Source organism: Bombina bombina, chromosome 3, assembly GCF_027579735.1.
Source record: "Bombina bombina isolate aBomBom1 chromosome 3, aBomBom1.pri, whole genome shotgun sequence".
NCBI lineage: Eukaryota > Metazoa > Chordata > Amphibia > Anura > Bombinatoridae > Bombina > Bombina bombina.
Genome location: NC_069501.1, coordinates 371,611,759 through 371,629,168, shown reverse-complemented (window position 1 = coordinate 371,629,168; position 17,410 = coordinate 371,611,759). Strand labels below are relative to the sequence as shown.

The 17,410-nt window shown below is 41.0% G+C and overlaps 1 protein-coding gene across 1 annotated transcript in view; it reads right to left on the bottom strand.

The window, feature by feature from the left end:
• Nucleotides 1-9,235: 9,235 nt before the first annotated feature.
• SLC19A2 (solute carrier family 19 member 2) overlaps nucleotides 9,236-17,410 on the bottom strand; it is a 118,724-nt gene continuing 110,549 nt past the window's right edge. Inside the window, exon 6 of the mRNA XM_053706506.1 lies at nucleotides 9,236-9,971. Coding sequence (XP_053562481.1) covers nucleotides 9,855-9,971 — 117 coding nt within the window. The 3' untranslated portion in view covers nucleotides 9,236-9,854. The remainder of the gene's footprint in view (nucleotides 9,972-17,410) is intronic.

Below are 17,410 nucleotides of genomic sequence, written 5' to 3'. Positions count from 1 at the left end.
ATATACATTTCTGACATTCAAAAACAAAACAAAAACAAATCAGTGACCAATATAGCCACCTTTCTTTGCAAGGACACTCAAAAGCCTGCCATCCATGGATTCTGTCAGTGATTTGATCTGTTCACCATCAACATTCCGTGCAGCAGCAACCACAGCCTCCCAGACACTGTTCAGAGAGGTGTACTGTTTTCCCTCCTTGTAAATCTCACATTTGATGATGGACCACAGGTTCTCAATGGGGTTCAGATCAGGTGAACAAGGAGGCCATGTCATTAGATTTTTCTTCTTTTATACCCTTTCTTGCCAGCCACGCTGTGGAGTACTTGGACGCGTGTGATGGAGCATTGTCCTGCATGAAAATCATGTTTTTCTTGAAGGATGCAGACTTCTTCCTGTACCACTGCTTGAAGAAGGTGTCTTCCAGAAACTGGCAGTAGGACTGGGAGTTGAGCTTGACTCCATCCTCAACCCGAAAAGGCCCCACAAGCTCATCTTTGATGATACCAGCCCAAACCAGTACTCCACCTCCACCTTGCTGGCGTCTGAGTCGGACTGGAGCTCTCTGCCCTTTACCAATCCAGCCACGGGCCCATCCATCTGGCCCATCAAGACTCACTCTCATTTCATCAGTCCATAAAACCTTAGAAAACTCAGTCTTGAGATATTTCTTGGCCCAGTCTTGACGTTTCAGCTTGTGTGTCTTGTTCAGTAGTGGTCGTCTTTCAGCCTTTCTTACCTTGGCCATGTCTCTGAGTATTGCACACCTTGTGCTTTTGGGCACTCCAGTGATATTGCAGCTCTGAAATATGGCCAAACTGGTGGCAAGTGGCATCTTGGCAGCTGCACGCTTGACTTTTCTCAGTTCATGGGCAGTTATTTTGTGCCTTGGTTTTTCCACACGCTTCTTGCGACCCTATTGACTATTTTGAATGAAACGCTTGATTGTTGGATGATCACGCTTCAGAAGCTTTGCAATTTTAAGAGTGCTGCATCCCTCTGCAAGATATCTCACTATTTTTGACTTTTCTGAGCCTGTCAAGTCCTTCTTTTGACCCATTTTGCCAAAGGAAAGGAAGTTGCCTAATAATTATGCACACCTGATATAGGGTGTTGATGTCATTAGACCACACCCCTTCTCATTACAGAGATGCACATCACCTAATATGCTTAATTGGTAGTAGGCTTTCGAGCCTATACAGCTTGGAGTAAGACAACATGCATAAAGAGGATGATATGGTCAAAATACTCATTTGCCTAATAATTCTGCACTCCCTGTATTCTGGTGGGGCAGTATATAAGCCCATAACACTAGGTGTATTTTACAAAAAAAAAAAAAACCATGAGGAATCTGTAACCCACTAATAGATATATTGGTTCACTCGATATTTAGCTATAAGATTCTTACAGGTGACGACATAGTGGAAACTAACATCCACAAAATCACCCTTTATTTCAGTGTTTCGCAAAAAACACTATTAGTGTATACTATTCACAGCAAACCATTTTTACAGTGGTACCGTCTATATCAGTGATTTTTAACCTTTTTTTTGCAGTGGCACACTTTTTTACATTAAAAAATCCTGTGGCACACCACCATCCAAAAATTTAAAAAAAAATCACACATTGTAGCCCAATACAGCATATATATACACATACTGTATGTATTGTGCTGTTATGCCATGCCTCCTACAAACTACCCCTGCACTGGGAGTAAAAAACAAGCAAAGTTTAAAAAATATGTCACACTGTTGTCAGTCTGCCGTGGCACACCTGAGGATCTCTTACGGCACACTAGTGTGCCACGGCACACTGGTTGAAAAACACTGGTCTATATTATACTCCTAGCCATCAATGCTAAATTAGCAGTAGTTCTAATTCTAGTCTTTATGTAATTTTAAACCACACTCACTCATATATTGATTTTATTCGATTCTGTCACAAATAAAAGTTTTATGTTTTAATTTATGAATCCTACCATTTTGGTGCTTTATGTAGTATGATATCTTCTAATTAAGGGGTGTTAGAAGTGCTATATAAGTGCACTCTTGTTCCTGTTGTGCCTACTGTACTTACTTGGTATGCTGTGACAGCCTCACCAACAGTACCTTACTTGGCATTCCGTGACAACCTCACCAAACAGTACCCGCTGGGTCTCCAGTGTCTGCTATACCATTGACAACTTTCCTTGTTCCTGCTGTGGCTACTGTACCTACTTGGTATCCCGTAACAGCTTTACCTACAGTATCCGCTGGGTACCTTGTGTCTGCTGAATCTCCTGTGTCTTCTTTATCAGAGACTGCTATCTCACTCCTGAGGTGTCTCCTGTATCTACCTGTATTCCACGTCAGACTCACAAACAGTAACAGCTGGTTAATCTGCTCCAGCTAGTGTAATCAGATCCACTGCAACACTCCTGGGTTCCCTGAAATTGTACAAGGCTCTTGAGTTCAGCCTTTGGCCTATTCAAAGACTTGCTGTTTCTGTGTTCCGGAATTGTAATTACCAGTTTTGTTTAGTATTCATTCATTCAGTAAAGCTATTTCAAAAGACTTCACTTGTTCAGCCTATCTATTCCTGCACTTGAGTTCCACTCATTCTAAGCCCCTCACAGATATACTAAATACTTGGGACTCTTTTGTTAATAATATGAGTGTGCTTAATTATAATCCACATCATACTTCCTCTGCTCAACCGGCTCTGAGGGCTTTAAAGCAAGGAAAGAGGACTAGGTCTATGAGTTCTGTTGCATTGCTAGATTGGAATGCCCCTACTCTTCTTGATCAGTTTTGTCTGGGTCTCTCTGTGCATCGGAAAGACGAACTTGCTTATGTGGACCTGTCAGCAGATTTAGGTAGTTTTATTACCTTAGTCATCCAAATAGACAGAAGATTCCAAGAAAGACAACAGGTGAGACTTTCTACATACACTTTCATTCCCACGCAAGTTCATTCCTCATCAAAATCTTCTTCTACTGCGGATTCCGTGTCTTTAGGGGAACCCATGTAGATTGGAGCAATTTAAGGGCCTGTTTCCCCATCTAAATTTGTCAAGTACAGAAACCTGAACCTTTCTTTCTAATGTGGCAAGGTTGGTCCTGTGAGGTCTAAGGAGCTTAGAGAAGGAAAAAAAATTCTCTGCAACTGCAGTTTTTAACACCTCTTCTGTTGATGTTGCATCAAATTTACCAGTGCCCCTTTATTTGCAGTGGTCTGCAGAGATAACACAAATTAATGCCATTATTCATTCTGATGCAAGTGGCTGCAAGTAACAAGTCCCTCTTCACTCAAAAGCTTCCTATACAACTGTTTTGTAGATGAAAGCAGTCCAATGAAATGTGGTTCTGTTTTTAAATAAACTGTGTCAGTTACTGTCATGATGGTTAATGGGCATAGAGAGACTTTACAGTTCAAGGTTGTTGATCCTCCCTTATTCCCTGTGATTTTGGACTTGCCTTGGTTGACAATGCATAATCCTTTAATAGAACAGAACAAGCTACTGAGCTGTTTGTTCCTGGTAGAGGACTTCTCTCTTTGTATCTATGTATGTATGTATGTATGTATATTCGCTATGTGAAAAACATTGGAATATAAAACATATATATATATATATATATATATACACAAATAATAAGTTCTACTCTGTGAAAAGCATTGCTGGGCTAAAAGAAGTTGCACCCAGGTGGTAAATCGCCATAGAACAGGCTAACAATGGTATTGAGCTGGTTGTTCGTTCCTGTGAGTGCATTTCTCTCTGTGTGTATTTAGTCTCCCTATGGGAAAAAGGGGAAACCAGACGTGGACTCCTTGCTCAGTGTGCTTAGAGGAATACTGCTACACCTCACTGACGAGGCCCAATGAAGGCCGAAACGATCGTCTGGGGTTGCTTTGTTCCTTGTTCAGAGAGGAATTGCCTGGTATTTCGGTGCTGGACTGACTGTAATAGGCGGGATCAGACTGATATACTACAGGAAAGTTCTACTCTGTGAAAAGCATTGCTGGGCTAAAAGAAGTTGCACCCAGGTGGTAAATCGCCATAGAACAGGCTAACAATGGTATTGAGCTGGTTGTTCGTTCCTGTGAGTGCATTTCTCTCTGTGTGTATTTAGTCTCCCTATGGGAAAAAGGGGAAACCAGACGTGGACTCCTTGCTCAGTGTGCTTAGAGGAATACTGCTACACCTCACTGACGAGGCCCAATGAAGGCCGAAACGATCGTCTGGGGTTGCTTTGTTCCTTGTTCAGAGAGGAATTGCCTGGTATTTCGGTGCTGGACCGACTGTAATAGGCGGGATCAGACTGATATACTACAGGAAAGTTCTACTCTGTGAAAAGCATTGCTGGGCTAAAAGAAGTTGCACCCAGGTGGTAAATCGCCATAGAACAGGCTAACAATGGTATTGAGCTGGTTGTTCGTTCCTGTGAGTGCATTTCTCTCTGTGTGTATTTAGTCTCCCTATGGGAAAAAGGGGAAACCAGACGTGGACTCCTTGCTCATTGTGCTTAGAGGAATACTGCTACACCTCACTGACGAGGCCCAATGAAGGCCGAAACGATCGTCTGGGGTTGCTTTGTTCCTTGTTCAGAGAGGAATTGCCTGGTATTTCGGTGCTGGACTGACTGTAATAGGCGGGATCAGACTGATATACTACAGGAAAGTTCTACTCTGTGAAAAGCATTGCTGGGCTAAAAGAAGTTGCACCCAGGTGGTAAATCGCCATAGAACAGGCTAACAATGGTATTGAGCTGGTTGTTCGTTCCTGTGAGTGCATTTCTCTCTCTGTGTATATATATATATATATATGTATATAAACATATAATTACATACATTTTTTTTTTGGGGGGGGAACCTGTATGGGCTATATAAATGGATCATCTTCAAAAAATGTATGCAAAGAAAAATTGAGTGTATAATGTCCCTTTAATTTACTTTTTAATGCAATGCTGAAATTCCAATACCCTGTGCTATGGCCGCACACTTCAAAAGTAATGTTTTTTGTGAGCTAAAGGTTTGAACTGTTGAAATTGGCGCTCTAGCCATACGGCACTCAACACTTTTTTTTGTAGCTAGAGCGCTCATTGGAGAACAGTTCTAATTAAATCAAAGTAAACAGAAACGGATTGAGTAAAAAAAAAAAAAAAAAAAAGCAAACAACTTGCTTGTTTTCTTGCAAAATGAGCACTTAGAATTTCTCACTGTAGCCCTGCCTGCAGCTAGATAAGAGAGCAGACATTTTTGGAACTTTAGCTCATGCTCAGGAAAAGCAGAATGCCACTTAAGAGACCATCTCTCTAACATTATCTGAATAGTATACAAGCTCAAGTTATTCTAGAACATCTAAGCTAGGTACGCCTTCCTGTAGAGACCACAGCCTCCTTGTAGGACTGTGACAAGAAGCGATGGACACTGCACAAATGAAGTTAAAAATAAGGGGGGGGGGGGAGATAAAATCCTTTTAAAATGATGAATACAAATTGCAATGATTTCTATTTAATTGACTTGAAACCCAAATTTTTTCTTTCATAATTCAGATAGAACATGTGATTTTAAACAACTTTCAAATTGACTTCTATTGTCCAATTTGTTTTCTTCTCTTGGTGTCCTTTGTTGAAAATGGATACCTAGGTAGGCTTTGGAGCTGCTGATTGGTGGCTGCACATATATGCCTCATGTTATTGGCTCACACAATGTGTTCAGTTAGCTCCCAGTAGTGAATTGCTGCTTCTTCAACAAAGGATACCAAGAGAATGAAGCAAAATTGATAATAAAAGTAAATTGGAAAGCTGTTTAAAATTGTATCCTCTCTCTGAATCACGAAAGAAAAATGTTGGATTTCCCTTTAAGTATAACCCACTGCTTAGTGCTTTTTATAAAAACAATAACGTGTTTAGCATCGCTTTTAAATAGTGGTTCCATTTCATTCTACTTGAGTGAGATATGTGAAACAATGATGTTTTGTCAGCACGCTTACTGAAAGCAAGATAGACTACAGATTTGCATAACAGTACTTTATTTAAAGAAAACATAACTGAAATCTGCAATAAAAATATTGCTTAAAAGGTTATGCAAAATATAAGGCCTGTTGATTTTAAGGGCACAAATAACATTTATTTTCAAGTGCTTAAATTGGCTTCATGAAACCAGTTCATGAAGCAGCTCTAATGAGCAGTGCGCCTTCTTTTAAAATGAACCATAATCATCTTCCATTTGAATGAATTGTGTTCATAGCTTTTTTTTTCTACTAATAAATAAGACAGGGATAGACCTAGTGGAATCCACTGGATCACTGGAAATAAACAGTGCAGTTACAGAATTAAAAACATAAAAATAAAATAGAATCATATATAGTAAATGTTGAAACATTTAAATAACCACTTACAGAAAGTTATAATTTAACATTTAGAACATTAGGGATGAATCTACAAACAACATAAAAAGGCACCCAACTGAACCGTTGTAGAAATCAGATATTGCCAGTCTTCTGTGACAAACAAGATACACATTCTATTTTACATACTTTACATCCAGAACTCAGCATAGAGAGAGAGAACTTTCAAGGTAAAATTGGTCTTTCTAAAAATTAAAGGACCTCACAGTACTGATTAGACTTAGATAACACTGCCAGGCCACAGAGAGCTTTAGAGACTCAGGCCCATAATCTGAAGATTGAGAGTAGCATCCAGCAAGGAAATTGTTTTTAAACGCACATGAAACACAAATATTTTCTCTCATGATTTTGAAAGAGCATGCAATTTTTTAAACAACTTTTCAATTCACTTCTTTTATCTAATTTGCTTCATCCTCTTGATATCCTTTGTTTAAAAGCATATCTAGATAGGCTCAGTAGCTGCTGATTGGTGGCTGCACATAGATGCTTTGTGTGATTGGCTCACCCATGTGTACTGTTATTTCTTCAACAAGGGATATCTAAACAATGAAGCAAATTAGATAATAGAAGTAAATTGGAATGTTGTTTAAAACTCTTCTCTATCTGAATCATGAATGAAAAAAAATGTGTTTCATGTCCCTTTAACTTAAAGGGACACTGTACCCAAAAAATTTATTTTGTGATTCAGATAGAGCATGCAATTTTAAGCAACTTTCTAATTTACTCCTATTATCAAATGTTCTTTATTCTCTTGGTATCTTTATTTGAAATGCAAGAATGTAAGTTTAGATGCCGGCCCATTTTTGGTGAACAACCTAGGTTGTCCTTGCTGATTGGTGGATAAATTCATCCACCAATCAAAAACTGCTGTCCAGAGTGCTGAACCAAGAAAAAAGCTTAGATGCCTTCTTTTTCATATAAAGATAGCAAGAGAACGAAGAAAAATTGATAATAGGAGTAAATTAGAAAGTTGCTTGCTCTATATGAATCACAAAATAATTTTTTTGGGTACAGTGTCCCTTTAATAGCTTAGTGCGGTTTCCAAAGCATTCTCCAAACAATCAAAGTATGAATAAAAAGGCCACTAAAGTCAAAATTATTAAAGTTCTATAATTCAGATAGAGCATGCAATAATAATAAAAAAAATCCAATATAATTTCTTTATCAAAACATGCACATTTTATATGCACACTGAGGCTCCAGCTCCTACTTGGCATTTGCAAAAGTGCACAGTAAATACTGTACATATGCATTTTGTGATTGGCTGATGGCTGTCACATGACAGAGGGTGTGAAAATTGGATTAACTATAACATTTTCCAGAAAATATTCTACTGCTTAAAATTCAAAGTAAGTAATTTATTAAATTATACTGTATTTAGTAGTCCTTTAATTATATATGAGTACACATCTGTCATTAGTGTGCTTAGAAGGCTAAGTATTTGTTTACTTTGGTTGAAGGACAAGCACCTAAATATTATATCCTGTTTGTAGTCTTAGAGAACAAAGACAATTTACTAATAACATGGACAAGAGGGGAAAATGCTTAGAAAAACGTACCAACAAATGGTACAAAAAATGACAAAGAATACTGATAGTTTCATACTGAAATTCATAGATACATACTTATATACTTGCCAGAATAAAAATGTAGCCCTTAAGAAAGGACAATAAAGTCGAAATTAAACTTTCATAATTCAGATAGAGCACTGGTTTTCAAACCTGTCCTTAGGCCTCCCCAACAGGCCAGATTTTCAGGATTACCTTGGATGAGAACAGGTAAAAATAACCATGGTTACTAATCAGCTGATTATTTCACCTGTGCTCTAGTTCAGATATCCTCAATATGCGGCCTGTTAGGGAGGCCTGAAGCCAGGTTTTAAAACCAATGTGAGATAAAGCATACTGGTTACTTCTATTATCAAATTTGATTTGTTCTCTTTGTATCCTTTGTTGAGGAGTAAAACTAAGTGGGCTGATAGGAGCCTGCACATGTATTTAGCAGTCTACAGCAGCAGTGTTTGCAACTATGTATAATAGATATAAACATTGTTTCTGACTTCCTTAGGATCACTCTTTAACAAAGGATACCAAGAGGACTAAGTAAAATTGATAATATAAGTATATTGGAAAGTTGTTTAATATTTCATGCTCTATCCAATCAACTTAAGTTTAATTTTGACTTTACTGTCATTTTAATATACCTGAAAATGAATGTATTGTTTTCACCTAATTTTATAAATTGTTCATTTGTATGATGTAGATTGAAGTAGCTTTATTAGTCCAGTAGTTGCATATCACAATAACAAGAGTATTGCAGTAGGTAGCAATACCTTTTTTATTGTCCTAACATTGTATAGTAAAAGACAAGCTTTCGAGAGTTTCCTCTCTTTCTCAGTTTAGTTTTGCTTCAGACCTGAGGAAGAGAAGAAAATATCAAAAGATGGTCTTTTACTATATAATGATAGGCCAATAAAAAAGGTATTACTGCATACTTCAATACTATTGTTATTTTGTATGATGTAAAACACACATGGGTTTTATAACTACAATAGTGTCATTTTTTATGTACATTCTGTGAAATGCTGAATCCATTTTTCAAGAACAAGAATTAAATCTGGAGCTAGTATTTTCAGATCTGCACACCACAAATTGGCCCTAAAAAGGATTGTGTTTAGCAAATGGTTACTTGTGGTACTGTAATGTCTTTTGCTGTAACATTACATTATTCTCAGCTTCCCCCAATTTGCAAAACAGGCACTTGTACCAGCAACACCACATATCCTGTGAAAATAGTTATGTTTTTTATACAGTAATATTATATATATATATAATATATATATATATATATATATATATTATATATATATATATATTTGCACACATTTCTGAAAAAAATCCTGATCTTTGTATGTTGCACTTTCAAAATAAGAAATCCGTCTCTAAAAAAGATCTGAATGCCACTGCCATATTCCGCATTTGTTGCTAAACGAAAGCAAGAATGCACTTATCTTATAAACATATATATATTGTTTATAAATATAGTGGTTCTAACTTTAATATTTAATGGTTGGGATAGGAATAAGATTGTTCTATATATTATTTATACAATACTATAATAAATAATGTTCCATGTATTCACTAATAAAACCATAAAGAAAAACATAACATTTTTTAACAGAATTAAAAAATATATATACATTTAGTATTTGCCTTTATATAAGCCTTGTATTATCAACTACGTAATGTATTAGCAGATGTTTGTGTTGAACTACATAACTCAAGTCAGTAAAAAAATAGATTTCTATAAATAAAAAAAATAAATCAATGTAACAAATATGGAGCAAACTTGGAACACAAAGGGTTAACATTATTGAATTAGGGACAATATAAGGGTTTGTGCATTCACTATGCACTTTTTGGTGATCCCGCATACAGTTGCCATTGCAAGCCCCACTTATGGCATTGGTTTCAAGTCTGTGGCAATTCCTGTGCATCTCGTTTCTGGCAGCTTTTCACAAGACGGTATAATCCACTCACACAAAAAATAACTGATATAACTGCGAAGTAACCGCCATAAATCTGAAACTGAAAAACAAAAAAATAAATAAAAGTTGTTGTAGGTGTGTCAAATACATTACATTGTTCAGCAAATATTTTTTCTTCAATTATTTGGCGATTTGTTCAAGGGTTAAAGCATAAAGTACCGGAAAAAGCACATCAGTGGTGGTAGCTGAAGCCTAGAATCAACTGAGCTGAAAAGGTTCCACTGAAAATTACTTGTCAGGATCTTGCAGGATAAGTCCTTAATAATACAATAATGGTATTTGGCATTTATGAAGTGTGAACACTGAATGTGAAAAAAGAGCATGATGGGAGGTGCAGGGTGAAGCCATGCAGGGACATGCAGTCATTGGAGGCAGGTGAGGCAGTGCTTCACCTGTCATATTTTTAATGCTTTAAAATAAAGAAAAACAATTCTTAAAAAAAACCCAAATAAATTATGCGTACCTGATAATTTCATTTCCATCGAGGGAAGGAGAGTCCACGGCTTCATTCATTACTGTTGGGAATTTAGAACCTGGCCACCAGTATGAGGCAAAGACACCCCAGCCAAAGGTTTAAATACCTCTCCCACCTCCCTCATCCCCCAGTCATTCTGCCGAGGGAACAAGGAACAGTAGGAGAAATATCAGGGTATAAATGGTGCCAGAAGACAATAAAATTTAGGTCCGTCCATCGGAGATACAGGCGGGAGCCATGGACTCTCCTCCCCTCGATGGAAATGAAATTATCAGGTAAGCATAATTTATGTTTTCCATCTAAACGGGAGGAGAGTCCATGGCTTAATTCATTAATGTTGGGAACATATACCCAAGATCTAGGGGACACTGAATGAAACCGGAGGGTAAAAGGCAGACCCTAATCTGAGGGCACCACAGCCTGCAAAACCTCTCCCCCAAAAACGGCTTCCGCAGAAGCAAAAATGGCAAATTTGAAAAATTGTGTAAGGAGGACCAGGCCTTACACATTTGCTCCATAGAGGCCTCATTCTTGAAGGCCCAAGAAGAAGCCACAGCCCTGGTTGAATGAGCTGTGATCCTCTGAGGAGGCTTATGTCCTGCTGTCTCATAGGCCAAGCAAATCAAGCTCCTCAATCAAAAGGACAAAGTAGAAGAGGCTCTCTGCCCCTTGCGCTTATCCTTATCCACATGAAAAACCAGATAAGGCAGCTCACATTGCAAAGTAGCCAGCTCAGATACTCTGTGTGCTGATGCAATGGCCAACAGGAAGAGAACCTTCCAGGACAGAATCTTAATGTCAATGGAATGCATAGGCTCAAACGGAACCCTCTTCAAAACCTTAAGGACCAAATTTAAGCTCCATGGGGGGAGCAAACTGTCTAAAGGCTGGCCTGATTCTAGACAGAGCCTGAACAAAGGATTGGATGTCAGGGAGCTCAGCGAGTCTCCTATGCAACAAGACTAACAATGCCGAAATCTGTCCCTTTAAGGAACTAGCAGCAAGACCCTTCTCCAAACCATCTTGAAGAAAGGACAGAATCCTGGATACCTTCATCTTATGACAAGGATATCCATGCTTCTCACACCAGGACAAGTAAGTCCTCCACACCTTATGGTAGATGCGACGATTGACTGACTTCCTTGCCTGAATAAGAGTATCAATCACACTTTGCGAAAAGCCTCTCTTGGCCAAAACTAGGCGTTCAATCGCCACGCAGTCAGCCTCAGAGAATCGAGATTTTGATGTTGAAAGGGTCCCTGTTCCAGCAGATCCCTGTGCCAGGGTAACCTCCACGGCGGTGAGGATGACATCCCCACCAGATCCGCAAACCACGTCCTCCGCGGCAATCAGAATGGCTGAAGCTCGCTCCTTTTTGATGGGTGCCACTACACGAGGTACAAGTGGTAACGTTGGAAAAATGTAAGCTAGGTTGAACCCTCGAGGCACTGCTAAGGCATCTACCAGCTCTGCCTGAAAATCCCTGGACCTCGACCCATATCAGGGTAGCTTGCAATTGAGTCTGGACGCCACAAGGGCCATCTCCGGCATTCCCCACCTGAGACTAATCTCCGCAAACACTTCGGGGTGAAGAGACTATTCCCCTGGATGGAAGAATTGCCTGCTGAGAAAGTCTGCTTCCCAGTTGTCCACACCAGGAATGTGAATCGCCGAGAGCGAGCAGTTGTGGGACTCCGTCCACTCCAAGATCCGAGACACCTCCCTCATAGCCAGGGAGCTCCTTGTACCCCCTTGGTGGTTGATGTAAGCCACCGAGGTAATGTTGTCTGTCTGGAATCTGATGAAACGGAACGACCCCAGGAGGAGGCCATGCCTTCAGAGCATTGTAGATTGCTTGGAGTTCCAGAATATTTAATCGGAAGGAGAGACTCCTCCCAGGACCATCTGCCTTGTGCCATCCTGGCACCCCAAACAGCTCTCCATCCTGCTAGACTCGCGTCCGTGGTCACAATCTCCCAGGACGGTCTCAAAAAGGATGTCCCCATGGACAATTGCCCCGGACGGATCCACCAAAAGAGGGGGTCCCTGGTCCGAGCATCCATGGATATCTTCTGATATAGATCTGAATGATCGCCGTTCCACTGTCTCAACATGCACAACTGAAGAGGTCTGAGATGGAACCTGGCGAATGAACCGACGTCTATGCTGGAGACCATGAGTCCGATCACCTCCATACACTGAGCCACCAAGGGGCTTGAGGAGGACTGAAGGGCAAGACAAGAGGACGTAATCTTCCTGCGTCGACAGTCAGAATATTTTTTGGACATAAGAGTCTATTATCGTACCCAGAAACTCCACCCTGTTGCTGGGAATCAGAGAATTCTTTCCTGAGTTGATCTTCCAACCGTGAGATTGGAGCAAAAAAAGGAGAGCCCTTGAATAATCCTCTGCGATACTGAGCGACGGCTCCTGGACTAGGATGTCGTCCAGATAGGGCGCCACAGCAATGCCTCTGGCCACCGCAAGTAGCGCCCAGAACCTACGTGAAGACTCTCGGGGCCGTCGCCAGACCAAAAAGGAAGGGCCACAATCAGGAAGTGTTGGTCCAGAAACACTAATCTCAGGAACTTGAAGTGGTCCCTGTATATTGGCACATGAAGGCAAGTGTCCCTCAAGTCTAGGGTCATGAACTGTCCCTCTTGAACTAGGGGGAAGAATATAGATCTTATGGTTTCCATTTTGAATGATGGAACACTCGGAAATTTGTTCAAACACTTTAGGTCCAGAATCGGGCGGAACGTGCCCTTCTTTGGAACCACAAAAAGATCTGAATAGTACCCTAGACCCCTTTCTGCTTGGGGTACTGGTACGACGACACATAGAGAGGAGAGATCTCTCACACAATCTAGAAAGGCTTCTCTCTTTTTCGGTTTTGAAGACAGGTTTGATAGGAGGAATCTGCCCCTGGGCGGATGGGATCTGAACTCTATCCTGTAGCCCTGGGTGACAACGTCCAGAACCAAAGGATCCTGAACGTCCTGTAACCATGCTTCTGAGAAGAGAGATTATCTGCCCCCTACTTGGTCCAGAGACCGGTCGGGGGCCGCCCCTTCATGCCGATTTTGTCTCGGTGGGCTTCTTGCTCTGCTTAAGACTTGTTCCAAGAATGAGCCGGTTTCCAAGTACCCTTGCACTGGTCCGCTTTCGCTGGGCCTTGTCTGCACGAAAGGGACGAAAAGTAGATCCTTTAGGCTTAGCCTTATTCTGCGGTATTAAAGCTCCCTTGCCTCCCGTAACCGTAGATATGATCAAATCCAATCCTGGACTGAACAGAATCTTCCCTTGAAAAGGGAGCGACAACAGCCTTGACTTCATGTCGAGGTCATGGCCGCAGACCAAGACTTTAGCCACAGAGCCCTGCGAGCAAAGACGGAAAAACTTGACACCTTAGCGATCAGGCGGATAATTTGCATATTGGCATCACATATGAAAGAATTGGCAATCTTCACCGTCTTAATCTTGTCCTGTATCTCGTTAATGGAAGTCTCCCCCTCGACCATTTCACACAGGTATTCACACCAATATGTCGCAGCCTCTGCGACCGCGGTTACAGCCGCCGGCGGCTGAAAAACAAACCCTGTGTGTTGAAACATTTTCCTTAACATGTTTTCCAACTTTTCATCCATGGGCTCTTTAAACGACGAACTATCCTCTAGGGGAATAGTTGTACACTTTGCGAGCATGGAGATAGCACCATCCACCTTAGGGACAGTACCCCACAACTCAAGCTGAGAGTCCGGGATGGGGAACAGCTTCTTAAAGGAAGAACCTAATCGCTCCCATTCATTCTTAATAATATTCGCCATCTTAACAGGACCTGGGAAGGCCCAAGGCCCCACCTGTCCTATACTTTATCAAGCTTAGGAATCGCAGGTTTTTCTGGAAGTTTCGATTCCGGAACCTCCAGAGTAGCAAGCATTTGTTTCAGCAAAAAGCGCAAATTTTCCATCCTAAACCTTAAGTCAGGCTCCTCTGCAGTCGGAGGTTTATATGACACAGACTCCGACCCAGAAGGGGCCTCCCCCGAAGAGTCGGAGTGGGCCTCGTAATCGTATAACGCCTCCGATAGCTCCACAGGCATAGACAACCCCTGGGCCGGGCCTCCATGGTACGCCCTACGCTTAGCAGAATGTGGTAAGGCATGAATCACTTTCGATACCGCTGTTTACAGTTGATCCACAAAATCTGACTGCCAACGAATCTCTCCCGCAGGAGTAATGGTTGGACCCTGGGGAGCTGCATGTGCAATAGGAGATGGATGCAGGGAACGCACCTCACGGGATGGAGACTCCTCAGAGGTGGACGGCTCAGTAGTACTAGACATCCGTTTGCTCTTAGATGTCATAACTTTATTAAGGCATGTGGAACTTAGTTGAGCAGGCTGTTCTACCAGAACCTCCTCACAATAAACACAGGAATGAGACCTAGTTAAAGAGGGCGAGCCCTCTAACGCGTCAGAGTCCTCCATAGCTTGCGCTGATATTAAGGACTAGATTAACTTAATAAATAGGCACCTTTATACCTCCAATGGCCGATGCATTCCCCACCTCCTATGACCCGGACTACAGAAACCGTTTTGTCTCCTGCGCCGCTGATCAACAGAGGAAGCAGATAGCCACACCTGGTCACATGGAATGCCCGGCAGAAACCTGAAAGTTCCACACATTGCCAGAGCCTCATCTCGCACATAATGCAGCAATGACACAAACAATATCATGTATAAACCCCCCTGTTCAATAATCCCCTTTCCAGGAATATCAACCCTTGATTCTTTTAAAAGATAAAAGGCGTCACACTGTGACCCTGTCTTCAGTGGTGTTATATAATAAAAATGAAACGATTTTACCAGAATCTACGCCGTGGAACAGGAACACAGCCCCGCTCTTGACATGGACTTGAGTGTAAAAAGCAGACAGCGAAACTCGTCAACGCCGATTGCTTGTGGAGCTGTTAAAATGAGTCGGGATGGGTACGCTGAAAGACTTTCACCCAGTCTCTCAATGAGAGGCTGACAGGACTACTTAAAACTCCAGTCCCATTCCGAAGAGTACTACCCTCCATAAGAGACTACTCCAGTCATTCTTTGCCTTTCGTCACAGAGAATTGCCGAAGATTGGGGGATGAGGGAGGTATTTAAGCCTTTGGCTGGGGTGTCTTTGCCTCCTCCTGGTGGCCTGGTTCTAAATTTCCAACAGTAATAAATTAAGCCGTGGACTCTCCTCCCCTTTAGATGGAAAAAAAAAAATATCCCCATGTTAAGCTATGGAGAGAGGCCGTGAGCAGGTCGGCTTCTCTCCATAGCTAATTTGCTGCATATGAGACTTGCGCACCAGCGCCACCCACTGGGTGGTTGAGGCTTAGCGCAGCCCTTAAGATCCCAACTGAGGCGGCTCACATAGCGGCCTCTTAGAGGGGGAGCCAATTGCATAATTTTACTGGAGCTGGATTGGAGGGTACTGCAGACTGAGGAGGAAGAGGCGGAGCAGCTGCACTAGAGGGCTCAAGTGGCGCTGGCGGGAAGGAAATGGAGATCCTGGAGAAAAGAACTGAGGGGCAGTGTAAGTATTATCTACCATGGCTCTCCTGCCTGTGTTCAGTTACCATCTCATATAGCAAACTAAGCTCTGCAGAATCCTCTATAGGAACTGTTCTGCGTACAAGAGGGCTTCTTTGTTATTACATATATGTCAGAGTAACAAGGCAGCTCAAAGTTTGCTGTATTAGATGGTGTGGGGCCATTTTTATGGGCAGCATTATTTCTTGTAACTCAATTGCTTGCCACTCCTAAACATTTAGAATGTTCCATATTGTGCACTAATTTGCTATTTTATTCCTGTGTGTGTGACTGCGTTCCTCACATTCCGTCCTCAAGCAGGTCTAACTGGAAGAAGCACAATTGTATGGTGAGACTGTACAACTACAGACCTAGCATATTATATGAGATATTATTCAAGGGAGGATGCTTTAGCCTTTTTTAACATTAAAGGGACACTAAACCCAACCATTTTCTTTCATGATTCAGTTAGAGAATACAATTTTAAACATTCAAATTTACGTCTATTATCTAATTTGTTTTATTTTTTTAGATATATGTTGAAGAAATAGCAATGCATATGGGTGAGCCAATCATATGAGGAATCTATGTGCACCCACCAATCAGCATCTACTGAGCCTATCTAGATATGCTTTTCAGCAAAGAATATTAAGATAATGAAACCAATTAGATAATGGAAGTAAATTAGAAAGTTGTTTACAATTGCATGTTCTTTCTAAATCATGAATAAACAAATTTGGGTTTTATGTCCCTTTAAATCTATCTGAGCCATCTCTCTTGTGTGCTGCCTCGGATTGCTGCCAGGCTTGTCCGCACTGACAGTCTTGGCATTAATAAATAAATATTTTAAGTACTGCTTTTTGGCAATAATGTATGTTCTATGTAATTTATTAAATAATAATTTAGTCATACCCTATGACTTCTAGGAGATAAAAAAAAGTGAAACTGAATACTTTGACTCCCCTAAGACCATACAAGTAGGTTTCTTTATTGTTTGAATCAGAAAGACTTTTAATTGCAGAAAAGCTGATCACATAATTTATCTGCAAACTTTATACAGTAAAGTAATGTGAAGAAAAACGTTTTGATAACGTTCTCAACTGGAATAGAATCTTCATTGAGCTACTGCAAAAAACAGAATTTATGTTTACCTGATAAATTACTTTCTCCAACGGTGTGTCCGGTCCACGGCGTCATCCTTACTTGTGGGATATTCTCTTCCCCAACAGGAAATGGCAAAGAGCCCAGCAAAGCTGGTCACATGATCCCTCCTAGGCTCCGCCTTCCCCAGTCATTCGACCGATGTAAAGGAGGAATATTTGCATAGGAGAAATCATATGATACCGTGGTGACTGTAGTTAAAGAAAATAAATCATCAGACCTGATTAAAAAACCAGGGCGGGCCGTGGACCGGACACACCGTTGGAGA